Below are 27812 nucleotides of genomic sequence, written 5' to 3' on the forward strand. Positions count from 1 at the left end.
TCATTTAAAATGCCATTTATGTCACAGACTTTAACAATCTAATACAAATTCATACACATACATGTCACCACCTAAAAGCACATTTCTAATGCAAATAACAGTCACCATACAAACAGAAAAAAAGAGTTGTTGGCTTGGGAGGGGTTATGAGGTTATGAAGAAAATCACATGCTCTCTCACACACACACACACACACACACACACACACACACACACACACACACACACACTCAATATGACCCTTTTCAACTACGTCACTTCAAGGCGCCATGACGGACGTCGGAAGCGAGGGACGTGAGTCTTGAACTGAGCGACTGAAATCGTTTTCCCAAGTTGTTCTTGCCAGTTTATTCATGGCTTCTACTAGTTGGAGTCGAGCTAATTTGTCTGACCGTAACTCACCTGGCTGGGGCTCTCAGACGGCGGGATTTACAAGAGTTATAAACAGCTAGCTTAGAAACCGACCCGAACCTCCTCCCTCCTGACGTGTTGACCAAATTACCGACTTTGTCTGAATTCACACCACATGATTTAAATCACTATGTCATAAACAGTGTTTCCCCCTTAAACCGGAGCGGCGTTAAGAACGTACAAAAGACGAGACGCTAACCAGTTTTTTCCATATAAGCTAGGCTACATGACGGTGCGGCACCGTTTCCATGGTTACTAACCGTCAGACACGTACTTTCTTACTTCTTACCTTGTAAAAAGTGCTCGCTGCAAATCCGCGGTTACACCGAGGGCTGCCGCTCATTATTATTGACAGCTGCAAGTCATTATGATTAACGGCTGCTGCCGTGTCTCTCCTCATTAAAAGTCATAAAATAAAATGACAAGTTTGGTTTCTATCCTTCTCTGTTTGCGCAGCACCCTGTGACCACTTTAAAGTTAAATCAACTAACAGAAGCGATACATTAGGTTACAGGTGTCTGTTTTTAGACCGGCTTTACCGGAGCGCATTGGTTGTTTTGACGTCCGTCATGGCGGAGTTCTGGAGAGCGTGACGTCACGTGGAAAGGGTCAATAATAATGAGCCGACATGATACAGTATTTGAGAGGTGGCAGTAAAAAAGGGCATGTGGAGGAAGGAGGCTGCTTACAGTACACGGTAAGAAAACGGGGACAGGTTGCCATTCAGAGTGAAACACGGTTTTTACAGTTGAGCCAACAAAACTCTATATAAATATTCTTCATCCAAAAGTCAGTGCAGTGCCTTCTGCTCAGGCTTTACACCCAGTCTGTGCTAGACCTGGTCCACTAATTACTGCTTCCACTTTAAGCACAAATCGTTTTGTTTGTTTGTTTTTTTTAAATCTTTGATTTTTAAACTCTCTCAGTGGTTTCCGTGTCTGGTTTTCTTTTTTTTTTTAAATCACCCAGTACCTCAAAAGTCCAGCTGTGAAGTACAAGAGTTTGCCTTTTTTCTTCTTCTTGTTGTTGTTTTTTAAACCAATTGGACAACAATAAAAAAAAGGAGATCCACAAATTTACAAATGTCCGTTTTGTTGTTTTCTCCTGAATTCCCTTTTTGTTCAAGAAAAAAAAAGCGATTTGCAAATGAAGCACTTCTACTGGATTCCCCGGAAGAGACACATGGCAAAGACCATGGCGAAGAGCTGGAGGGAAAACGAAGCAAACGGTCACAAGATGCAATTATTTCAACCAAAATAACCCAGATTAATTCAATTTATCACTAATTAAATCTCAATATTCCTTCTGGAACATATTTTTTAGAGGTTTATTTGTGTTTTTGTCTTTGGTCTTCATTGCTGCTTTGACAGAAAAATGATTCTTTACATTATTTTTGTCCAAAGTTATGAAGAAGGGACTTAAAAAAACAACTCAAAGTAGCACATGTTGTGAAAAAATGGCTTTTTACAAAAAAAGGGTGACATGCATTGTATTCAACCCCTAAATAAAAAATAGTGACGCCAATTGTTTATAAAATCACCTTATTAGTAAATTCAACTAATTGAAAAAAACCCCAAAACATTAATAACATTAAATTTAATGTCCCCAAGTCTTAATATAAGTTCTGCTTATGTGCATGTATGCACAGATATAAGCATATGAACTTACATGAACCTATATATACATCAATGTACCAGCAAATACAAATTTACTCTATAATCTAAACATCAGAGCTTAATATACATAAACAAAAAAAAAACAGAAATAACATTTTATCAGATTTTTTGTGCTAAAATTGATGTTGAGACATTTTCCATCTTATGTTGACAGATTCAAACCTGACTGTAATCAAACATAGTTTTATACTTTTAATACTTTGAGAGTTTTTCTCTTTTTCAAACTTTCATTTATTCCCTTTTTTGAGGGATAAATTTTTTTTTTGGATAATGTGTAGTTGGACTGATGTTTGTCAATATTTTTTATACTTTTCCATTTTGTTGTGATAGGTAACCATAGCAACAGGGTAGGATTTGATTTTACGTTGGGATCAATTTTTGAATGTTGAAAAATGAATATTATCTTTAAAATACAGCTCTGGAAAAAATTAAGAGGCCAGTAAAATCAGAGAAATCAGTTCATTGAGTTTCATTCAGTTTCTCTGATTTTACTGTTTATAGGTCTATGCTTGAATAAAATGTTTGAGTAAAATGAACATTGTTGTTTTATTCTATGAACTACTGACAACGTGTCTCTGATATTCCAAGCAAAAATTTAGTATTAGCAGAAAAAGAGAAATGGCCAAAATAATGAAAACGATGCAGTGCTTTCAGACTTTAAATAATGCAAAGAAAACAGATTCAATATTCATTTAGAAGCAACAATACCAATGTTTTAACTCGGGAAGAGTTCAGAAATCAATATGTGGTGGAATAACCAGCAGGTTTTCAATGGGCGTCGGTGCAGTGGGCTCTTAGTTTTTTCCAGAGCTGTATGTCTTCCTGTGATACTGAGCATCACCACAAGATGGCGATCTTTCCACAGCTCTCTTGACAGGTTCGGTGCCTTAAACTTAAAAGCAGTGATGCGATTCAAAAATAGACATCCTGATCATTTGGGCAGCAGGAAAAGAAGCCCAACATTTCAAAAGTCCCTCCTACCTCGATGGTTAACACCACGATAGCCAGCGCTCCAGCGACGTAGATGTACACCTCGAAGTAGTCGACCACGGCAGAGTAGCAGCCCTAAGAACACACATGTGGACGACATGCGCCGCAGTGAATCAATAGGCTATAAATCTGCACAATTACAGAGATAGTTAAGGCGACATCACGGCTTCAATAGAGCGAGGATTGGAACAAAGGCCCGGCTGAACGAGTGGGAAGCGGGGCCTGCAGCCTTTTAATGAGGACTCTTTGTGTGAATAAGCAGAGCTAACCGCACACACACACACAGACACACACCATCTCTTTATCACGATGGCATGGAAAACAACAGGTGGAGGGAAAAACCTCCCTATACCTGTTATCACTGTAATTGCATGCAGAGCTCACTCCTGCACACATGAAATAACAGATTTAGGAGTGAATTCTCACATATTTTTAATTCTCAGCACGCTTTATTTTTATATTCTTAACAGGCTTTATTTTTGAGCACATATATCCTCCACAAAACCCTCCAATTTAAGCATGTATGCAGAGGCTCATCTGTAAGCTGCCATCTGCGTGCTGCACATGACCCACCGTGACACCAAGACTGAACAGCACTAATAAGACATGGCAGAGACAGGCAGTCCCCGAGTGCATTTATCTACTGTTTTATGCTCTAATTAGGCCTGGAGGAGGTCTAGAACCAGGCTGAGAGGGGAAACGCAGTGCCAAAAGATACCTTGTTGCGGATCACCGTATTGCCGGATAGGCACTGCTCCTGGCTGGAGTAGACCCTCTCTTTGCTCTGAGGAATGCGCTGGCAGCAGGCTTCTGGCACCATGTGATTCTGGTTGTTGAGCCTGAACAGGCTGTCCTTAAAGTCCTCTGGGCTGTTCACTCCACAGCAGTCAAACTGAAAGGGAGAGGAAGAAGTTGCATTTGCTGAGCGCCTATATGCGCAGTGACCTGCGGTCGGCTGTGTGTGGGCGCCAACCGAGCAGAAATATTGACCTAAATATAGCCAGCTAGCTCTGAGTCTGTTTCCACGGACTGTCAGCAGAGTGTCAGAAACGGTGATGAGTTTTGCTCACCGTGGTCATGATGGCGTTCCATGTGGAGGTGAAGACGTCGCTGTTATTGTAGCCCTGATAATGACTCTTCAGCTCCTTGGTGAAGTACTCTCTGGTCAGCTAGATCAGCAAAAAGAGCAGAGGTCAACCAACGCCATTAAAACCTGAAGCAAGAACGCACGATGACCAAAACATTTGTTAAATTTTCAGTTGGAGCGGTTCGCTTTCACACAGCACTGAATCAAACAAACTAAACCCTTTAAAAACCTGCTCTCCTCCAGGCCTGTGGGGGTGCTGCAACAAGAACCACTGAAGTAAACAACACAAAAATCAACTTTCTTCATCATAAGTATCTGATCTTTCCAAATGTGACCCGAGTCTGAACGCGTGCATCTGGCCTGGCCGCTTGGAGAACCAGAGGCAGGAAGTCGACAAAATTCACTATTGTGTCCTGATACGACCAAGTGGGAAGAAAAACAACAACCATGGTGGACTGTAATGAGGATTAAGTTGTTAATGTGCTGGCTCTGGTTGGATAACAACTTTAAAATCGTAAGCTAAGCTCCACCGTTAGCATCCGTGTTTACTTCTGCAAACACTGAGCGCGCTCCCTGTGTGACGTTACTGCGCCCTCTACTGACACTTTCAGGTCGTTTGTAGTAGAGACCACATACAAGTCGTATATATTTTTGGAAGTGTGAACGACCACGCCAAAAAAAAAAAAAAAAAATCTGCATTACATCGTTTCAGGCTGCAGTGTGAACGAACAGAGATTTGTAGATTTGTAGGGAAATCGCATCAGAGAACGATTGTACATTCAAACCTCCCAAAACAAACCTGATGTAGGAAAATGATCTACAGTTCGATTACAGCGGACCAAACAGGAACTTTGTGCTTTTCACCAACACTTCAACACAAGATGAAGCTCTCTTTTCTTTTTCTGTCTGTGTGTGTGGTTGAAGGGCCGGTGCTGCGGGGGTGAAAATCAGCCCACCTCCGTTTCAGCCCTGACATGCCAAGTCACAGCTGATTACGTTCAGCGAAAGCCGACTTACTCTGCGGGAGGAAGAAGTGGGGCAGTTATGACGTTTGATTTGTGTGACCAGCCAGCAGCAGGATTTCAAACCAAAAAAAGAAATTTCATCAAGAAAACCAAAGACGACAAGATTTATAATTCAAATTTGAAGAATTTTATTGGTCACACTGAATCCGTCCACCATGACTGTTTTGTTTTTAGATGTTGACAGGGAGACATCCATCACGGATTTATGTGCAGAGCTGACATTGATGCCGCACCAAACCTCCCGTTTCCCCCAAACTGCCAGCATCGTTTCTAAAAGCTTCACAGCTGTGCAGGAAATTTCTGTCTCCACTCTGGATCTGTGAATTGTCGGTAGGAGCTTCGCAGCTTTATGATGGAAAAGTTTGAGAAAGAAAGAGGATTAAGGCTGGGCTTTTCAACCAAAAAATATTCAGGTGAGGCTGGAATTAAAACCAGGAGGAGAAACGCCTCGTTTCCAGCAGCTGCTGCATTTTCATTACAGATGTGCGTAAAACTCTGTTGATATTCCGCTAATGTAAAAAAAAAAAAAAAACTATTTTCAATTGTGATATTTACATTAAATAAACACAAAGAGAGTTACAGGTGATTAAGTTTGTTCAATCGGTAAGTAAAAACAGATGCCGTGTCATCATTCTACCACTGCACTGTAAAACATTTACAGGTGGTTTAACTTGAAAATAAAAGTCCACCTGCTGCCTGGAAAATGCAATTTAAGTCGACAAGAAAACTGTTTTGGTTTAAACTGAAATTAAAGTTCATGAAGTTGATTTAACAAGAGACAAGTTGTCTAAACTTTGTTTTTTAATTTCATTAATCTTGAATTGTGAGTTTTAACTTAATGTTGCAATTTAAACCAAATAATTATTTTACAAATATGTCCTCACATAGTTAAAGAGCCACATTTCTCTATCATTTTACTCATAACATCAAGTTAAAATAAATACTGATTTTACTTTAGAATAATTTAAATTCTTGTTTGAACAAAAGTTCTGATCTGATGATGAATTTTATTAAACATCCCAATGAATTCAGCTCAGAAACATTTAGTGAGATCAGGACATTATCCTCAAGCTTTGCTGACTGAGAATTGCATTAAAATGAACATTTGCCTTAATAAAACACCAGAGTCAGATCAACGTAACGCACTTCCACCTCAGGAGACAGAAATATGCCGCTAAGCATTCTGGGAAATAGCTCCCACTCCTGTCTTTCTCTTCTTTCAGTTTTTTAAGTGCAAACCTAAAAACTCAGTTTATTCAACTCTTGGAGGTTTGACTAAAATAAAAAGTTAACACAACTTACTGCTGTAAGTTTATCTTTCACAAACTCACATTTAGGTTCAAAATCTGAAACTGGATAAATTTATTTAGATAGTAGACACAACTAAATGCAGCTGAAATGTTTTACAGTGTTCCTGTCATCTTTTTTGCCAATATTTTAACTTCCGGTCGATGATCACGACTTCTGTGATGTGGAAAAAACAGTTTTGTGAAATTGTTTTGATTTTGATAAAGCTGAAAAACCGCCTCAAGCTAACGCAAAATCCACAATCAAAAATGTAAGTTTTTCTGAAATCTGCACGTTTCCATTTAACAAATTTATGTTCGTAATTCCATTTTATTACTGTTAACTGCATCTTTAACGCTGTTGGTTTGTCTGGTTTTCTTCTAAAAGCTCCAGAATCTTGTTGGACAGGACGTCATAATGAACTCTTTCATTTTAAAGTTGAAATCTGTTGCAACACACAGTACCAGTCCTTCATTCATTTAAAACCTGCAGGTTGAGCTGAAAGAGCAAAACCAGGATAATTTAGAGAAATGTAGATGCACAGCCATAGATTTGTCTCTCTGCCAGTTGGTACAGCAGACGATGAAACGCTCTCCTGTTGGCTGCTGACACCAGCGGCACAAACTGGTAATTTAGCTAAAAACTGTTATTTCCTAACGCAGGATTTTCTTTTTTGTCACAGAGTGAAATTAAAGGTTACATTTCCCAGATAACACTGAAATTAAATTACTGAATTCAAAGTATATTTCAGCTGTAGTTCAGTTTATGGACTTATTTATATTAATCTCACTTAATTCATTCTTTAACTTTAAGGAACTTTTTACTTTGACTTTACTTGAAACTACTGAGGTCAATGACAGGTTTGCATTTCTGACCAACTCAATTTATTATGTTTTTGTAGCTTAATTCATTAACTGTGTTTAATACGACATATTTAAGTCCCTCTTAGTCAAATCATGTATTCTTTTCTAATAAATAATTCAAATCTCTTTGACTTAATTCTACAAACTTTTACGTTGTTCCAAACTAAAAACTAAAATATCATTCACATATTACTTAAAATGCAGCTAGAATTTAAATTATTTTAAATGTTTTAACATGTTATTTTCAAAGATCCTGCACACTGAAAAAAAAATAATAAAATATAATCAACTTAACTGAATTACTTGTTATCAATTGAAGCAATTCAATTAAGTTGATCCAACTAATTTCTTTTTTCAGTGTAGGATGATGAACACTTCTTCTTTTGACACCATTTGTTTGAACTAGGCCTGATATCAGTGTGGAAGCTGTGAAAATCCCCACTAAGAAAGATGTGAGGAGTCTAATAAAGAAGTAAAACTGATGCAAGCTGGTGCAACAGCAGCTGGGAACAAAAAACATTTAATGGAGGAAAGTGAGTTATTCGACAAATCGTTACTCTGCTTTGTCCCAGAGAGCCGATGGACTCGGCATCAAAGGTAACAAAATATCCCTGGTTTAGAGAAGAAAAAGGAATCCAGGGATTGAAACGCCGATCTCTCTCTCTGTCTGAGTAATCAGAATGCAGAAATGGTTCAAAGTCAAAAAGAAGCAAGAAGAGCTTCGACTTCAGGCTCGTTTGGACTCGTGATTGAAGATAGTAAGTTCCCTAAAGCGACTTACGTGTTCCCGGAAGATGAAGGCGAGGATGGCAGCGGCCAGCTCTGCCAGGAAGATGAGCAGGATGAGCATGAAGAACTGCAATAAAGTTAAATAACACAAAACCAGATAGTGTGAAAATTACTAGCTAGGTGAGTCAGGAAAACTGCACTCCAGGTTCTTGTAAAAAAACCAAATTACACACCGTCTGTGAACCTCTGAAGTCATCGTTAAAACATCACGACGAACAAAAGCACACAGATGGATTCGCTTTTGGTTGATTCAAACTCCAAAAATTAGGAAAAAAGAAAACGGAGCTGCACATGTTGTGATGAACTCACGAAGAGAAGCAGACACTTGTTCTCCCGAATGGCTCCGCAGCAGCCCAGGAAGCCCAGCAGGAACAGCATGCCTCCCATCCCCAGGATGATGTAGACGCCGGTGAACAGCAGGGGGTTGGCCGCTACAATTTCCCTGAACCCAGTGGGGTCCACCAGCACCCACACGCCCACGCCCAGGAGGAACGAGCCGCCCAGCTGCAGGAGACCAGAAAAGAGGTCACTTCATTAAAAAAAAACTAAAATTCAAACAAAATATTAGCCCTGGGCTGGTTAGTCAAAGGTGATCTATTACGCTTCACTGAACAAATTAGGATAGGTCTATGGTGTAGGAGTCAAAGTCGAGGCACGGGGGCCAAATCTGGTCCGCCGTAGTTTTTATGTGGCCCTCTAAACTCTAAATTACATCAGTAAGTCCCTCCACAAAATTCACACAAAAACACCACATTTTTTCTGATTTTATTGACAATTTTCTCAAAATTGGTCAAAAACTTTGGGTTTAAGTGACTACTGCTTCTGCCTTACCTGATGTCAAATTACAGTCTGTGATCGATACGGCGATTAATAAAAAGTCACATTTAACATCACACATTAGCGCAAATATCGTAAAAATTCCTTAAAAATATTTCTAAATTAGCGCCACAAAATCTGTGATTTTGATTGCAAAAAAAAAAAAAGCAAACAAAAAAAAAAAACACAAAAACAATCAAAATCCTGGCTGGAATGATCCGAGTGAAAAGATGTTCAATATTATTTTATTTTAAGAAACACTTACTGAATACTGAAAAAGCTATTTACTGATATTTTAACAGTTTAATTGGTTTTATCGATACATTCTGGCACAACCGGGCCTTTAACAACATTTAGATTTTTAATTTGGCCCAAAATGAAACTGAGTTTGACACCACTGGGTTTTGGGCTTGAAAAACATGTTCAATGCATATTTGGCACTAAATCTTCTCTGATAAGATTTCAGAGTGAGCTGCTTTAGGCCGTCTTGCCACTTTAAATTCAAACTCAACGTTTACACTCGCATGTGAAAATGGCTGCAAACAGGAGAGCTTTTATACAACCATACATCTTCGAAAAGCAGAAGTGGAGCCTCCTGCACAATCAACAAGAATCCTGAATAGAAACTCAACAACATTTGTCTTTTCCAGCAGCCATTGTAGAGCAGTAAAAACCAGTTCAGTTTATTTATATTGCACCAGTTCTCAGCAGTACAGTTAATCATTCAGAGTAGTTATAAACTTTCTATGTAAGAAAACCCAGCAGATTGTACTGAGTCATATAAATGACTTCCAGAGCAAAATAAGAGTTCAGGGTAAAAGAGCAAAGGTTTAGTTTCTCCAGTCATTATGGCTTAGAGGGGGGAGTGTAGAGACATCAGCCCTGCTTCAACCCCCCCCAACCTGCTAAAGCTCCCATCCTCCACCATCCTCCGTCTCTCCAAAATCCCATCCACCTCCACCACAGGCTAACCACTCATGTGATTAAGAAAAGCAGATACTGAGGTGGGGGAAAGATCAGAGCCTCCAACATTTCTACTGCAACCCTCTTCTTCCTGCAGCATGTAATGGAACCTGGCTGTTTCATTACAGTTTAGTTTTATTTCGGTCGTTTGTCTAAATCAGTTGGTTCCAGTTTTTATTAGCCATCATTAACTAAATGTTTAGTGTCTGTTTAGTTTTTAATGGTTATAGTAGTAGTTCATACTTTGGTAAAGTTTTGGTGCAGAATTAAAAAGATAAAAGTATTGTTTTGTGATTATGTGATTGGCTAAAGCTCATCACAAGATCCCAGTTTTAAAAAAGGTATTAAATTATTGTTGATCACCAACTGACTGGCGTTTTATAACAACTTCTGCTGTCGACTTTTTGCGATAGGAGGATTACGGAGCATCGTAATTTTACCGCTGACGTAAAATATTTGACTGAAAAAAAAATAATTTTCACATTTTGATGAAATGGAGCCAGACAAAATGTAACGTTTCAATCGTTCCCTGTGTTTCTATGGCTTCTTCTGATGTGAGGCACTTTGAACTGCCTTGTTGATGAAATGTGCTACACTAATAAACTTGATTGATTGACTGATTGATTTCACATCATATAGTCTAGTTAGTTATAGTTTCTTCCCATTATTTATTTCCTTTAACAAAACATGTTTCCTCGATTTCAGTTTTTGTAATTCTGTTTGATTTAGTTAACTAAAACAACCTTGCTTAGCTCAAATAAACTAGGGAATTATGGAAACTGGGAGTCATTTTCAAAGCTTTGGAGGTAAAAAACAATAAAGCAAAATAAAAAAAAGAAACAGAAAACATCCTCTCCTCTGCTCTACTGGCTGCTTTATCGCCCCAGCCTTGAACAATCGCATGTGAGTGGAGTGTCTAAATGGTTTGGATGCGCCTAATAAAGCAGGAAAAGACACAAACCTTCCCCACTCGGAGCCCGCCCTCCCCCCCACGGCTAACGGGATTACCCCTGATTGTCTTATCAAGTCTGATAAACTCAGGTGTCAGTCACCAGCTCCATATGGCACAGTGAGCCTCAGATGTGTGTCAGCACACTAAAATTTAATCAAAAGAGAATTTGATGGAATCAAGATTGCCTCGTCTAATGAAATGCAGATGCGGCTCCATTAGTCAGAGGCCCATCTTAAATCATTAACTTCAGAGGTAGCCATTTGAGAAAGAGATGAAAAGTACTTACAAAGATGAGAAAATTGAAGACAAACATGAGGTACTTGATGCAGCTGAGGCAGTCGCCCTCCATGGTCGTCCCCCGAGCTGAAGCCTCCCCCTGACCCTGCAGGGAAAAGCAGAAAACGCCGCGCATCAGTCCTCCATACGGCCGACAGCGCTCCGCTTGGACCTGTTTGCATTTTCATGAGTTCAACAAAACACCAAAGGCCAACAAATAAAAGACTGCACTGTAAAACATTAGAGCCGCATTTAGTTGCGTCTGCCATCTTCTACTCTGTAAGTCAAATAAATTTATCCAGTTTTAGGTTTTGAACCTAAATGTGAGTTTGTGAAAGATAAACTTGCAGCAGTAAGTTGTTAACTTTTTATTAATTTAGTCAAACCTCCAAGAGTTGAATAAACTGAGTTTTTAGGTTTGCCTTACAAAACTGAAAGAAGAGAAAGACAGGAGTGGGAGCTATTTCCCAGAATGCTTAGCGGCATGTTTCTGTCTCCTGAGGTGGAAGTGCGTTACGTTGATCTGACTCTGGTGTTTTATTAAGGCAAATGTTCATTTTAATGCGATTCTCAATCAGCAAAGCTTGAGGATAATGTCCTGATCTCACTAAATGTTTCTGAGCTGAATTCATTGGGATGTTTAATAAAATTCATCATCAGATCAGAAATTTTGTTCAAACAAGAATTTAACTTATTCTAAAGTAAAATCAGTATTTATTTTAACTTGATGTTGTGAGTAAAATAATAGAGAAATGTGGCTCTTTATTTTTTTCTTGCATATTATAAAATAATTATTTGGTTTAAATTGCAACATTAAGTTAAAACTCACAATTCAAGATTAATGAAGGTAAAAACAAAGTTTAGTCAACTTGTGTCTTGATGTTAAATCAAATTCATGAACTTTAATTTCTGAGTTAAAACCAAAACTATTTTCTTGTCGACTTAAATTGCATTTTCCAGGCAGCAGGTGGACTTTCACTTTCAGGTTAAACCACCTGTAAATGTTTTACAGTGCGTTAGCTGCTTTGCTTTAAATTCAGGTCCTTCTTTGCCAGATTTAATCTCCAAACATTCTCTAAAGAAATTAAACTCTTTGGCGATGTCATGATTCTTATCTTTTCCAAGAATATAAAAATGAATTAAGCTATAAAATTTATTCCAGAGTCAGATGACCGGCTTCCCTATCAGCACTTGACATATGGTGTTCCTCTGGTCTGTTGCTGAGCGTTTTAGGGACGTAATTCCTGACCGAGTCTCCTTGTGCATTAACCCAAAGGGACGGCTTTTACTTCAGAGCATCTTTTTGTTAATGTAATGAAAGGCAGAGGCTCCTGTGCGCCCGTCAGCTCACCCTCTACCTGACACAAACACACTTTACTTGATGAAGGTTCTTTCTCAAAGCACTCCCAGATAATGAAGAGCCCCTCTGGTGCATTAAGGGACGACATGGCCGTATCTGTATCCCTGACCCCGCACATAAAGTCAGCCACTAACTTCCTACAACAGAGGAACTACTTCAAATTTCTTAGAATAGAGAATAATGTTATGATCAAAAAATTCAATTGGCATTCACTGCAAAAATATAAAATCTTACCAAGTAATTCTGGTCCAGTTTCTAGTGCAAATATCCAGTGAGACAAAACTAATTTAAAAGTAACTTATTAGATATGTCAGCTTGTTATAAGTCAATAATTCCTCAATATTGATGAAAAAATTCCTGTTCTATTGGCAGATAAATTCACTTACAACATGGAAAAATGTCTCGTTATAAGTGAAATAATTTGCCAAAGGAAGTAGAATGTTTCTAATCAATATTAAGGAATTACTGACTTAAAACAACATCCTATATCCTTTGTTGAAACGTTATTTGTAAGTTAGTTGTGTCTTATTTCATGTGTCGTAAGATATTTGCACAAGAAACCAAAATTAGTTGGTAAGATTTTGTAATTTTGCACAGTCTGAAATCTGTAAGCTTGTTTCTTTTTTATTTTCAGACAGTAACAAATATTAAAAAGATGCACCTTTAGTCATTAGCCCTCCTTAATTTGTACTGAAAAGGTGTAAAAGTGCTCAAATTTGCAATAATCTTATCATATTCATAGGATTTCTACTTCTTAACCAACCATGTTGATATTTTGGAGGGTTTTAAATATTATTGAAGTAATTTACATTTTAATCAAACACACCAGTTTGAAGATGTTAGTTCAGTTAATCGTTATTCTAATTAATTGTTTTCTTGTTCCCAGTGGAGAATGATAAGGCTGATATGTTCCTACGGGTTGCAATAGGAGCCAAAAAGTCAAGTTGTTGAAAGTAAGAACCATCATAGATGAGGTTGAGAAAATTTCTGTGTTGGAGCAGAAATTAGTTTGTATTCTGGCTTAACTACTTTAGCAACAGCGCCACTTACAGGTTTGGGGGAGTAAAAACAGCATTTTGGTTCATCCTGTGTTGAAATAATTTCTGGGGCCTGAGTAAGTTGTTGCTGGGGAAATTTCAGATTTTAGTTTTGATTGGCATGAAATAATGTTAAACATCATCTTGCTTCTTCAATTTAAGACATTTGTCCCTGTAAAGTGGCTAATTTTGTAATATAACTGATGCTACAACAGAACCGCTAACTTTGGTTATCAGGGAAAAGGTTTACATTACATCCTGAATTATCAGAACATTCCAGCAATGCTCTTTTCTTTAGTCAAAAAAACTGTTTCTATTTAGTTTCTTTTAAAATATGAGGAACAACTAGATGGGTAAAAATGATCTTTATAAATAAAAATCAACTAATTAAGTTTATTTAGCTCACTAATCCAGTTTTATACTATACAACTAGAACACACCTGGTATTGTTAGTCATAAATCTGTAAGCTTCTCTTACAGCTTAGTCTTACCAACATGAGCTAAATGAGTTTGTCTTGCTGAAATAAACAAATCTTAATTGAAGTGGTTGTTGTCCGAACACTTTGCTTCAAGCCCTGCATGTGTCAGTCAGCGTTAATTACATCTTCACGTCTGAGTGGGCTTCACACCGTGTCTGCACTAATGCTCCCGTCACGCCCCACACCAACATCACAGACGCTGCCTTTTGATCTGCGCTGTTCGTCCATCTGCAATTAAGCCTAAAGAAAGCAGCATCCATGAATTTCACATTTGGTTCACACCAAACGGCGTTCAAATGAGCCCACAGAAAACGGTCTCTGCAGGTTGGTTATAAAAGTTTATTTTGTTTGGTCAGCATCCCTGCATGTGAAAAACTTCTTTGTGGTTACTTGTGTTGAGTTAATTTGTACGGAGTCCCTTAGGAGTCATGGGGAAAATCTTTATTTTGCATTACCGTATGGAGGACCAAAACTGACATGGTTAAAAATAAAAGCAGAAATCCATATTTTTTGTTTTTCTTCTTCCTTAAACATGTTTTCATCAAGAAATTTATACCTTTTGTTTTGTCTTTTCCTTATGCAAGCGATTGTCCTTTTGTCATTGCCTCATCTCTTTTATTTTTCCTTGTGCATGGTGTGAAAATAACAATCAAAGAATGCTTAAATACAAATGAGGGGCCGTGCCGTCAGGTTTCAGCTGCTGCCTATTGGTTGGTTAGCATCACACTTTACTTTGCTGCAACAAAAATGGCAGCTAAGTGGATGGAAAGTCCATGTTTGGCCTGTTTTGCTTTTGCACAGAGGTTTGTAGTGCATTTCTATTTTAAAGAAAAAGATATAAAACTACACGTATATCACAAACTATATAGGTGTAGTATATACACGTATAAATACATGGAAATACAAGGTTTTTCCATGTATATCAATATACATGGAAAAACCTTATGAAAACCTTATAGCATTAAGTACAATGGAAAAGACCTTCCGTATTAAATTATGGCGCTTGAGCTGATCAGTACATTACTACGAGAGAACGCAAAAGAAAAAACATCCGCCTTGTCACCTAGGGTGCTCCATAAATTTGCAGCAACCTTCAGCCACCACTAGGTGGAGTGTCAGCTTCCAGTTCCTGCTGATGTTTGGAGTTAAATATATTGTGTGAAAATATCAATTAGTTGCATTTTAACCCACTTTCCATCTGCAGTTGAATTAGATTTGTGTTTCTGAGTCATTGCAGTACATTTTATTAACGCTACATTTTAGCAATTAAACAAACGTATTTTCTTCTCCTCCAAGGATTTCTCTCCATACATCCTGCTAGGACTGGATGAGAGGCGATCTGTGGGGCAGCTGTGACTTTAAGGGAACACTTAATAATTTGTCAGAAACTAAACGACTCCCTGCTTTATTAATCTGTTGTTTTGTTGAGGTTGAAACTTTGTGACAACCAGATCAAAAAGCAGCTTCTCAGTGGAGTTGTAATAGATTTAATAACCGCCCACTGGAAGCCACTAAGCAGAAGAAAGAAAACAGAAACGTCTTCTTTCAGTCTCTTGTTGGCCGGGCTTTCCACTGACACCTGGGTTATGATCAATGCTGGTCTGATTCCTGTCAAATATGATCTCACTTTACACAGAAATTCACCTTTGAGGTGAAGCAAACCCAAAACATTTGCCAAACATTTGCCTCAAGTCCAGGACTCACAGAGAATCGAAATTGCATGAATAATTAATTAGAACAAAAGCCTCATCTTTTTGTCTTTTAATATTGCATGCTTGCGTTGGTTTGTTTTTAACTTGCTGCAGAGTATTGATGTGTTTTGAGCCACAGAGAAAGCTTTTTCTTTGTCTCGCTGCCAGCTTGTGTAAGTTGCCGTGACAATCAAATTGAACCAATCTAAAGATACTGAGACTCTCTTTGTCTGGTTTGGGGATGATTTAACATACAATGAGAACTATTACTTTCCTCAGCAACCAGAGGGTGTATTATGTTTTCCCATAAATTACGTAGCTGATTTAGAGTGACGGTTAAATACTTTCTGTAAATCCTAACAATATGCTCACGTATTGATTACCCTCGGAGTGCTACTCTGAGCTACCAACCACCTCATTGCCTGAGATGGGTTTTAATTAACTCCATCTTTTCCTACATCCAACTGAAAGGCCTAATGAGGTCACAGTAGGTTTTAATTGAGATCTGCATAAATTACTGTCTCGCAGAAAAGCGAGGGAAACGGCCCGTTCTGTCAATCCCTGGGCCTTAAGAGAGCAAACAGTATTTTCCACAGCAGGGGATGAGGAGACGGGCTGCTGGAAAACCTCTCAGTTTTTATAACCACAAACAAAAATGTCTGATCTCTTTTCCAGCCTCACCCTTTCTCTCTGCACTCCCATCTCGGGGTCGGCCCAGCTGTCAGATGTGGGGCCAGTTCTCTTCTGTGCATTAAAATTCATTGCTTAAGATCGCTTTTACTGTATTTGCCTAGTGAGGCTCCCAGTACAAGGTGGAAACCAGCACCGTATAAATCAAACTGCCACAGCGAAAGTGCAGAGTAAACAAACTGGCCTTTCCCATGACTCCCATAAGACTGCTGGCCCTCATCGATCACAGCTCAGCCTCACAGATCAGACACTCAGGGCTGCAGATTCTGTTATCTGGAAAAGGGCAACAGCACAGAGGCTACATTCACACTGCAGCCCGAAGATACAATTCGGATTTGTTTCAAATCGGATTTTTTTGGCATCGTCGTTCACACTTCCAAATGTGCGACTTGTATGTGATCTCCAGTGTGAACTGCAAAGAACCTGAAAGTGTCCCGCATGTACAGTAGGGGGCGCAATAATGTCACCCAGAGAGGGTGCTCAGTGTTTTGCCAATCGCCATAACGGTGTGTTCACACCAAACGCATTATGCCCGTCAAAAATGCATCCGACGCTTCCTCTTCGATGAGTTTGCACTTTGAATGCAGAGGCTTGACATTTTGCTCTAGAACTTCACGCGTCTGGATTACATTCAAAGTCTATGTGGAGGCGGGTCAGATGGGTCAGAATCACTCCAGCCATTGTTTTCTGTTGCTGGTCCATTTGTTGGACGCGTAGGATGCACTTAACACATCAAACGCTCAAAAAGCTCCAAATCGCACTGCGCTAGACGTGCGATGCGGGTCGCGATGGGCGGCTCCAGATAGACGTCGAATGTAAACCAGATGCGACTGACATGCAAATGCGTTTGATGTGAACACACCGCAAAAAAGAAGAAATAGTGCTCAGTATTTGCAGAAGTAAACATGGATGCTAACAGTAGAGCATATTTTAAAGATGTTGTCCAAGCGGAGCCAGCACACTAACAACCAATCCTCATTACTGTCCACCATGGTTGTCGTTTTCCTTCTCGCTTCTCGTTTCAGGACGCAGAATAGTGACGTTTGTCGAGCATCAATGATGTTCAGGTCGGACGAACCGTTCAAGCCGTCCAGACTCGGGTCACATTTGAAAAGATCAGATGCGTAACGGATATCCATGTGAATAAAAGTTTGATCTGTGTTGTTCAGACCGTCATGAAAAGATCAGATACAGGATGAAAAAAAAAAAAAAATCGGAATGGAGTCACTTCAAAGTTTGCGAGTGTGCTGCTTTGCAAAAATGAATGAATTAATGTCGGTATGACAAAATGCAGATATTATAATTAACCAACACAGATGCAGAAAGAAATGCTGTGCTGATGAGATTAGAGAAATATTTTCTTAGAGAGAAACACTGCATGTCATTGATGTGACAATGTAACAGCAGTCTTTGCCCTGAGGTATCCTGCACAAGCCAACTCAATTTACATCAACCGCTTCTTATGTTACTGACATCATTAAATGGCGCGCGGCTCGAAGAATCCCTTTGTTTACTCCTGCAGATCTTCGGCTGCGGACCTCAGAATGGTGGCGGATTAATGAGATCCGAAACCCAAATCAACTTTATGATACCAGCAGAAGCCAGTGCTCTGTAATGAGGACAAACCCATCCGACCTACATTCCTCCCACTGGGAGCGTTTTGAAGCGATGCCCTGAGCATTTTTCCAAGCCGATCTTAGACACCAAGAGCTCCATTTTCTTTGCAGCCACAAGATCAACAACTATGGCTGAAAAAGATAAAAATAACTATGACGACAGGAAAAACGCTTATGAAAGGTGGTTGTTTGTTTGTCTTGACAATCCCTTTATGGCTGCAGTTAACTGTACACTGCAAAAACACAAAATCCCACCAAGTATTTGTGGTCTAGTTTCTGGTGCAAATATCTTATTACACTGGAAACGAGACAAACTAACGTAAAAGTAAAGTTTCAACAAGAAAAAGATTGTCTGGTGGTGAACAGATCTCTGGGCTGCTTTTACAGCAAATTTGGTTTAAACGTTAAACATTTTTTATGTTTAAAACTGGAGTTTTGTTACAGGTCAAAACAAAGATGTTTTTAAGCAGAGATTGGAAAACACTGGTCTCCAAACTCAAGACCTCTAGATTACAAATCCAGTGTCTTTTCAGTTGAGCAGTTATTCATTTATATTTGATGCAAACGATCTGGAGTGTCGCCTCTGGTGGTATCCAGGTTTATATTCGTTAGGGTAATGTTTCATAAACTTTTCACCTGAAGTATCACCTGAGTAGATACTGAGCTTTACAAACACAACCACACTCAGTGACTTTTCAAAAACACGAATACAAGAGGAACTAGAAGATGGAAAACATTGGTACTCATTGCAATGCAGCCATGACTTACATCTTTACTCAGAGATAACATTTTCAAGAAACTGAGAAAAATCTATAATCGTCACTTTGACGACCTCAACATCCAATATGGCTGCCTTGATTAAAAGACATAGGGATGCCTGCATTATAGTTTACATGCATTTTTAATGATTCATATGTCATTAGATTTGTCAGACTATATTTAGTATGTTACTCAAACATTTGATTGTACACAACGTACAGAAATAATTGGTGCATTAATTAGCTTAGTTGTTACTGAGTAGATTTAAAAGATCCAAATGGTTTCTGTTCAATTAGGTTTGAGCTCATTTGCACATCCAAGTTCCAAATTTTAATCAAATACAGTAAATGGAGCCTCCAGAGCTGCAGAGCTGTTTTTATTTAGGTGCAAATAAAACCAAGATTTCTTCTGAGTGTAATAAATGTGGCACCTTTGAGATCCATGAGGACCAAACATAAAAACCAAGGTTTAATGCAAGCTGCAATAATTGTGCTAATTGCTAACATAAGATGGTTAATCGACTTTAAAACTACATTTTGTCTTTGTTTAAAGACCAATTCTCTGTTTTACAGTGGCGGCTCCCTCTCTCACACAGAGTGCGGTCACGTCAGCTCCTAATATAAATAATTTAATGACCACTCACAGAAGAAAAGCTGGAAAAAAAATATCCTGAAGGCCGTTATAGGTCTTAAAGAGAAATCACACCTGGCTTAATTAGGCGTTTGCAGGTCAAAACCTTAAAAATGGTCACAAATCTCTCATTTGGTACAATTAATAAGCTGAATCCATATGCCTCTGCTCCAGCAGCCTCCCCCTGGATAAATGGATTACATTGACAAGGACACCCTGTCTGCACCTCCACCAACCAGTCGGTCTACTTCATCTTGGGCGCAGGTCTGCATAACAGATAATCATTAGCAATGAAACCCTCTTGAAAATGTAAGAGGTAAAACTTGACCTGCTTTAATGCCATTGACCCTCTAAATGATCACCTGTAATTGAACCCTGGGGTCCGCTCTGAGGTCCCAGGAGCCCCGATGTGGCGGGCGCGCTAATGCTCCGTGCGCTAATACCCTCAGACGACACTGAGGGACCGCACGCATGCCGCATCACCCTTTATCTCAATTAAAAACCCATTTTCCCATTTCTCCGTGACTTCCTAAATCATCCACAGCAAGTAAACACCTGAAATCCTCTAGCAATGAGCTCCCCTAGAGGACCAGCATGTCCCTTAATGAACCTCCAATTAGGAGGGAATGAGCCATGGGCGGGGCCGTCGCACCAAAGTGCTTTGAAGTTCACTGAAGGTAAAGCAGCTGTGAGCTTTTTCTGTGAGCTGCAAATGAATAACTGGAGTTTGATCCCTCCTGTAGTTCTAAGAAGGTCGTTTGGATCTTGCCTGAGTGGGTCGCCGGTTTATGAGCTTTTTTTGTGGTTTCACGAACTGAAGAGCTGATGGGTCAACCCAGTTGGCCGACCGTAACATCTGCCCCACTCTTCCTGAGTGTTGCGGTAAGAGTGCGGGTTAAACTGTTAAATCTAGTCAAAATGTTTGCAAAAAGAGTAGAAAAAGCAAATATTGTTGCTTGACCGTCTCCTCCTCTGGCCGCCAGACACACCACCTGAATCTCCATCCTCCTCTGTGGACCACACAGTTAGGCTTTCCTGTCTTTGTTATTTAGCGTAATTGACAAGCAAATACCACAAAAGAACAACCCTTGGGACTGAGAGTTCAGGAATCTGCCAAGCTATATGAATATTTCTTATGCTGATTAAAAGCTATGGAACACACATCAATAGTTCATTCTCAGTGAACCTTTGCCTAATGAGTCTTTTTACAGTATGCATAATATAAGAGTGGTGCAACTAATTGGCTATAATGAATTAGCTCCAATCCACCAGGTCATCTATTATTTAATACCATTGCTCCTGTAAGAGCTGAGCGGCACACACCCATCCATTCACATGGGAACGATGCTATAGAAACCCTGAGGGCTGAAGTCCTCTGACCAGGCAGCTGATGCTCTCCTGAATAACCGGCTGACTAACTAGAAAGCACATTCAGAACGAACAAATGCAGTCAGAAACAGAAGGGCCATGTGAAGTCAACATTACCGCCGGCCACATTCCTCACATCCCAACTGGGCGCGGATCCAGCTGTTAGCACAGGCCAAGCTGTTGCCGAGACTCAGCGAGTCGATTCCCCAGATCCTTGGATTAGAAAGATAGGGCGAACGTGAGAGGCATTGATTTCTGCTCGATATTTAACATAAGTGGTTGATTTGTGAGGTAAACAAACTGATTTTTTCGTCTGCATTGAACAAGTGTTTGTGATCCTCACTTTGTCTTACCAGAGACTTTTATTTAATTGCTTCACCGCCTCTATCTGGGTGAGTGAAGATACAAGCTGGGATCGATAACAGCTGGTCATTGATGCATTGATCGCCTGGAGCTGCAGCTCCGAGTCGGCCGCTGGTCCTGCAGCAGTGAGGGCATGCGGTACTCCACATAAACACTTCTGAACGCTTTTACAGTTTTTTCCCTTCTTTAATACAGGGGGAGGATGACACATGATCCTGGGGGATTTCCAGAAAACTGGGTTATAACTCAATTCAAAATGAAGTGATTCATAATTACACAACGTGGGAATTATTTCTCTGCAGATCTGCTCTTTCTTTTTTGCCAAATTCTACTTTCAGTAGCTTATTCTTCGAGTTCCTGGTATTTTGCTTTTTTAACCTCCATATCAAGCACATCAAGATCACCAATGTTCTCAAACTGGGCCAGAATTGATGAACCCATCAACAACCTGTTCAAATATTAATAAATAGCTGTCTCTGGATTCAATAAGCGCTTCTTATCATTAGTATTGAACATCTGTTCACATCGACCAGCCGCTCCAGGATCTGGTGATTATTTTTCTGATTTTTTTGTGGTGCTACTTTAGAAACTTTGTAATATTTCCACTTATGACGTAAATTATGACTTTTTGTTACTCGCTGAATCGATAATGGACTGTAACTATTTTGCATTATATGTCCTTTTTGAGAAAATGCTAATCTTACCGACAAACTGCACTCAGGTCAGAGTAGCACTACGTAAACATGTTGTTACTCAAGTAAAACTTTTACGTAAAAATGGATTTGGTGAAAAGTCTACTCAAGTACTGACTGACTAATGAAATGATCAATCATTTAATATTTAAATATTACATTATGAAATGGACCAATATGTAAAGTTAAGTGGAATTTTTGGTATTTAAAAAAATAAAATGACAATAATTCGTAAAAGTAAAAAAATAACAAAAGAAAATGTTTCCAAATCAGTTTCTTTAACTAAAAAGTCTTATGAAACTTTAACAAAAACTGGACATGTGTGTCTGTGTTTGGTGATTTTCTTTGGTTTGTTGTTCATTCAGTGTTTAGAAAATACAGAAATTTTACTCAAGTAAGAGTAGCAGCACTTCATAATAAAATTACTCAAGTAAAAGTAAAAAGTAAAGAATAATAAATACTCCTAAAAGTACACTTTTTAAATAAAAAAAAATTACTCCAGTAAATGCATTTGAGTAAATGTAATTAGTTATCACCCAACTCTAATCTAAAGGGACTTGCACAAAAAAAGAAAAAATCTCCCAGGTTTGCTAAGATTGGTGCAAAAAAAGAGAAAATATCCAATAAGCAACATTTGTGAGAATAAAATGAGTAATTTCTGAACAACAGACCATCTCTGAGCTCGTCTTCTACCAGCAGAACAATCAAATCATCCAACACTGGCTTTCGAACACGATAACAGGTTCCCCATGAGCCCACATGCCATCATGTCAATATGAAACTAAATCTCTGGAGGAATGTTTCTGACAAGTTGCTGAATCTTTGCCACGAAAAACGGAGGCAGTTCTGAAAGCAACAAGGGGTTGAACACGATACCAGCAATAAAAGTGGCTGGTGAGCATTTGCTCACAGCAGACCGACTTTCTCACAAGCAGGGAAGGCTTCTGATAGCTTTGCTCTGCAACTACACAATGCAGGCTCTCATTATCTAGTGAATGGCAGGGGAAAAGTGCTGCTACTTCAGTTTTTCCCAGTCTACCATTATAAGATCACTGGCAGAGTGTGGATGATTGCAGGCAGGTGGAACTTGTATTATATTAATTACCCATATTAAAGAAACCACCTGAGCAACACCCATACTGAAAAATACAGACAAGTGTATCACAAGATACGATACGATTTTAGAAGTGCAAGCTAACCCAACTTCCAACATCTTTGCTGGACTCAAAATGTTGCCAAATGATTGAGTTGCTCCTCTTCGTCCTCAACGCTACAATATTTGAAATTTCCTCTTTTTCTTAACCTGAGTTTCTGTATCATGCAACCAAGTCCTCTAAAAACCGCAGCTATCACTTCCCTGGCAACATTTGCTCACCTTCACATGCTTGCTTTCTCAACTTCCACACTACAGTAATCTGTAAGGCCACCCAGACATGCTGCTAAAGTGGCCTTTGTCTGCAGGACGGTGTTTGGCATCTCCTCCTAATGCTAGTTCCTGTTGGAAAACAAAAGGGAGCACAGGGGAGCACTTTACAACAGGGGGGGGGGAGCACAGTTTGGCCCGCCATTTGTCTAATGAACAATCAGTCACACTTTGGTACAAGGCCATATGTTAGTTTGGATACAGCTTGCTCCCTTGTGTGGAGAGCCTGAAACCTGTTTCATCACTCACAGATGGCTGCGTGCCACGCACACATATCCAAAACCTTGAGAACGAAAGTTAGTGAAGGTTCAACAAGATAAGGGTGAGTGGAAAAGAGCAACAGCATAACCCAGTTTCTGCAACGAGTTGGAGTTTAATGCGATCCAAACAAAGCTTGGAGGGAAACGGTTCTGAATGTGGTTTGGTGGGAGATGACGGAGATAACCGTATAAAAACCAGTCTCTGCTGCTAATGTTTGCAGAAGAAAACAAAGTGGGTTAATGTCTCTGGGTGGGTTAATAAGCACTGACAGCTTGTACTGTCAGTGCTTATTAATATAACGCTGAGACAGTGTGATAACAGAGCAACTGGTTGGGGTAATTATTATTTCCTGTATAACAGCATTTGATGAATAATTCAAGTTTGTTAGTTTGTGCATTTTATGTTCACAGTTTCATTCCTTATGTTCGACCCACTGGTCTGAAGCCTGGAGCATTGACGTGTCTCTCAGCTCTGTATCAGACATTTCTCTGCCCCGTGTGATTACAGGTCCATATTGTTGCACGGGGCGGTTCTGCTACCGCTGATTACGCCTCATAGAATATGGAAATGACAGGAGAAGTTTCAGATGCCTTCGTGGTGACGCAGATGTCTGGTGTCTTCCTACGACAACAAGCTCAGCAGCTTCAAAGACGGGGACGTAATTAAGTCTGTCATGATGGCAAATTTTACTGGACGACAAATTGTCCCAGAAGTTATCGCGATAAACGATAATATTGTTTTGAGGTGATATAACGGTAAGGGTGTAATAATGCAAGAACACATTCTCAAATATCAATAAACTTTAAATTCTAATGAACTTTTAACACTGGAACTAAGACATTTTGAATATCCAAAATAAATAAATAAAACAAAAGAAAGAACAAATTAAAATTAATTATAAAGCCTCTGTAAACTAAATTTTCTAGCTGAGAGCAAAACTCCAGACTGAAAAGTTTTATCATCCACTTTTAGGTAAAAAGAGGAAAAGAAAACAGAAAAAAAGGATAAATCAGACAGACAGACAAATTTATCATGTGATTAATTGAGTTATTGGTTATTGTGACAGACAGTCGTATTTCTGCCCACTATGAAGTGTAGATTTTGATGGGAAAACTTTTGTACAGATATGTTCACTGCAAAATAACAAAATCTTACCAGGTATTTTTGCTCTAGTTTCTGGTGAAACATCTCAGTACACCTACAAGTAACTTTTTAGCAAGAAATAAGAGTTTGTTTTAAGTCAACAATTCCTTAATATTCACAAAAAGTATTGGTTCCACTGAAAAAGACATTCATTCCATATTATACAATAAATAATCTGCTGGTGGAGCTAGTATTTGTCTAATGAATTATTGACTTAAACCACTGTTTCTTGCTGAAAAGTTACTTGTAAGTTACTTTCGTCTTATTTCGGGATATTGCAGTGAAAACTCGAACAACATTTTTTGGTAAGATTTTGTCTTTTTGTAGCGTTAGCAGTGTATTCCTACAGAAATGACAAACAAATACTCGTATAAGTCCCTGAAGGAGCGACCTTCCTCCTGAGTGCTTCCTTTTACTTTCTGCATGAAATCATCACAACAGCAGAGCTGTCACTGCGATTCCCTTCCACTTCTCTCTCACTTTTTCCGCACTTTGAATACATTAAACTTCAAACGTGTCAAGAAAGGCTCTGACTGAGGGGAAACGGTGAACCGCGTCAAAGAGAAGCCAACTCCAACCTGATTTATCTGTGTCGAGTGAAGCTTGTTCCTTTGAATCTTAGGTGGTAATTTAGACTTTAATTCAGTGTTTTATTGAAATTTCAAAGCAAGTCTGGATGTATTTATTTCAAAGAAAATGGTAATCGGTCAATTAATTTTTAGTAGTAAGGATTTACTGTCCAGTACGTTGTTTGTAGTGTGTGCTCTGCTTGTAGTTTTCAAAACCAGAACAGTGACATAAAACCCGATCCACCACCCGGGACTGGATCCCTGAAGGTTCCCAGTACGCCAACAAGTGAAGGCTTTAATAGCAGCAAAGGGACGTTTAAGTAATGAAAATCCAGCTGATTTAGGTAGAAACAGTCTGAAGATCCAATCTTTTAGAACAAGGTTACCGCTTCCAAAACATACCAGGGTTTTTAAAAAGATGCAGTTTCAAAACCACTAAAATTTAGTGCCATGGCATGTTAATGATTTCCCTCTAATGAGAGACCAGAAAGTGCAGGAGGGAAGTCCTGAACTGGAAAATCTACAAGTGGGTTTCCAGTGTCAAGCTATCCAGAGATTTTAAAATCCCCCCCAAAAAATTATCTCATGGCGTTCCAGTTGTTGAGACTCAATAGAAAGTGCTGGATGGGTCTCCAGCTCCAGTTCTCGAAGGCCGGTGTCCTGCCAAGTTTAGATGCATCTCTGCTCCAACACAGCTGATTTAAATGGTCCATCTATGATCTGAGCATGTTAAGGTTTCTGCAGAGGCCGGGTAATGAACCGTCATTTGATACAGGTGTGTTGAACCAGGAAAAGAACTGAAACCTGCAGGAAATTGGCCCTTGAGGACTGATTCTGGACCCCACTGGACCAGAGCTCTTTAAGTTTGTGGGTTAATGCCATAAAACCACACAGGTCATTTTTTCACAAATTAGTAAATCATGGATGTTACATTGCCATTTTAAGAAAAGAATTGACATTAAGTAAAAGAAAACCTTTTAAAATGCTTCCTAAGAGCCTAATGACCAAAACCCATCAATAACTCAACAGAACTATAAGGGTGCATTTTCACCAGCCCTGTTTAGTTCGCTTGGGTCAAACTGTAGTTTGTTAACAGGAAGTCTGATTTGTTTGGGAAGGTGTGAATGCACAATCAAACTGTGATGCAGACCATAAAAGCCACAAATCTAGGTTTCGGTTCAATGGAAGTGAATTCTGGTGCGGTTTGACTGCTTATGTGAACACCAAGTGGACTGGAGACCACTGTACAAGCAGGAAGTGGACTACAGTGCAGGGCATTCTGGGTAAATGCAACTAGAACAAATGCAAGAGTCTAGAGTTAGTAAGAGGAATGGCTCGTCACCTTTTACCAAAGACAAAAAATAAAACCTACAATCACCAAAATCTGACACCACTCCATTTTTGTTCTCATGTCTTCTTCAGGTGTTTTTGTCTCATTTCCTTCAGTGGTTCTTGGTGCAGCGCCACCACAGGCGAGGAGCTTTTTTTAAAGTTAGTTTAGTTTGTTTGATAGAGTGCAGTGTGAATATGAACCACAGCTAAACATTTAACAAATGTTGCAATTTTGGTCCCCAATCAAACCGAGTCTACCGGATTATCAAGTGAAAAGTCAGTGTGTAGTCAGCTGTCTGTAACAGAAGTAAACATTGAAAAGAGCAGCATTGTTCGTAGTTTATATTATCAGCTAAATAATGCCAATTGATTTACATGCCTTAATGCATGTAGTATTTGTCTGTTTTGTCTTATGGCTGTTAACAGCTGATCCATCCGGATCTGAACTCCCCTTTAACCTTTCAGTCTTTACATGTCTGCTGCTCCGCCATGCCTGGAATACTAATGTTGCAAATGTCAATGCAAATCAGAGTCTAACAATAAAGCAGCACAAGCCTGCTGTGATGGTTAAAGGACGAAAGCCTTTCTGTCTGTTTTGCAGCCGCAGCAGCAGCTCTCGCTCCGGCACTCTGCCTCCTGTCGTCGGTAACAATGGCTTTTCGCTTGTGCTGTCAGCATCTTGCTGAAAAGAGTCTGTCAACAAGCTCTTTCTGCTGTGATTCTCACTGATTTTACACGTGTGTGCAGAGGCTGGAATCCCTCAAGGCAGCAGCTATGCATTACTGCAGAAAACCAAAGGGCACCAGTATGTTTGAAACACAAATATGTGTTGGAGATGAAAGTGGTGGATTTTCTTCTTTCTTTTTTTTTTAACATCACATGCGCAGCATTTGAAGATGAAACTCAGCCATACCATGCGGATCCCTTTGTTGCTCGTCTTTGTTCAGGTGAAACTGATTGTGACTTGTCCTGCTTTTCTCCCCCAGCTCCTGTTTTCATGGGCTGTAGGACAGAAACACAAGACAAAAACAAAAAAACACGTTAGGACCGAGCCAACGAGGTGAATAAATAGCAAAGGAGTGGAAAGCAGAAATAAATGTGGCAATTCTTTCTTATAATCGATCTGAGCAAAATGAAAGTGGGAGAAAAAAAAACCCACAGAAAGGGAAATTCTGGGCCACTTAAAATGACAGAGTTTGCATTTATTATGTATGAAGCTTTAGCCCCGAGCGCCGCTCTAATATAAGGCAGAAGTGCTTCATCT

The 27812-nt window shown here is 39.4% G+C and overlaps 1 protein-coding gene across 1 annotated transcript; it reads right to left on the minus strand.

Annotated features, from left to right (window-relative positions):
• tspan18b (tetraspanin 18b) lies at positions 1 to 27584 on the minus strand. Its single transcript, XM_015049026.1, has 8 exons — positions 27462 to 27584; positions 11146 to 11241; positions 8438 to 8632; positions 8121 to 8195; positions 4148 to 4246; positions 3796 to 3969; positions 3069 to 3152; positions 1 to 1616 (listed from the first exon to the last, which is right to left on the minus strand). Exons 1-8 carry the CDS (start codon positions 27462 to 27464, stop codon positions 1569 to 1571), a joined length of 774 nt encoding a protein of 257 aa, XP_014904512.1. The 5' UTR covers positions 27465 to 27584; the 3' UTR covers positions 1 to 1568.
• Positions 27585 to 27812: the final 228 nt, after the last annotated feature.

The sequence above is a fragment of the Poecilia latipinna genome, unplaced genomic scaffold, assembly GCF_001443285.1.
Source record: "Poecilia latipinna isolate Pla-1442-1.1 unplaced genomic scaffold, P_latipinna-1.0 Scaffold919, whole genome shotgun sequence".
Lineage (NCBI taxonomy): Eukaryota > Metazoa > Chordata > Actinopteri > Cyprinodontiformes > Poeciliidae > Poecilia > Poecilia latipinna.

Excerpts from the sequence above, each read along its gene's own strand:
- tspan18b (XM_015049026.1), bottom strand. Across the intron at positions 8,633-11,145 it reads TCTTCAATTTTCTCATCTTT|CTGGGCGGCTCGTTCCTCCT; the intron begins GTAAGTACTTTT and ends GGTCTCCTGCAG. Across the intron at positions 3,153-3,795 it reads ATACGGTGATCCGCAACAAG|GGCTGCTACTCTGCCGTGGT; the intron begins GTATCTTTTGGC and ends GTGTGTTCTTAG.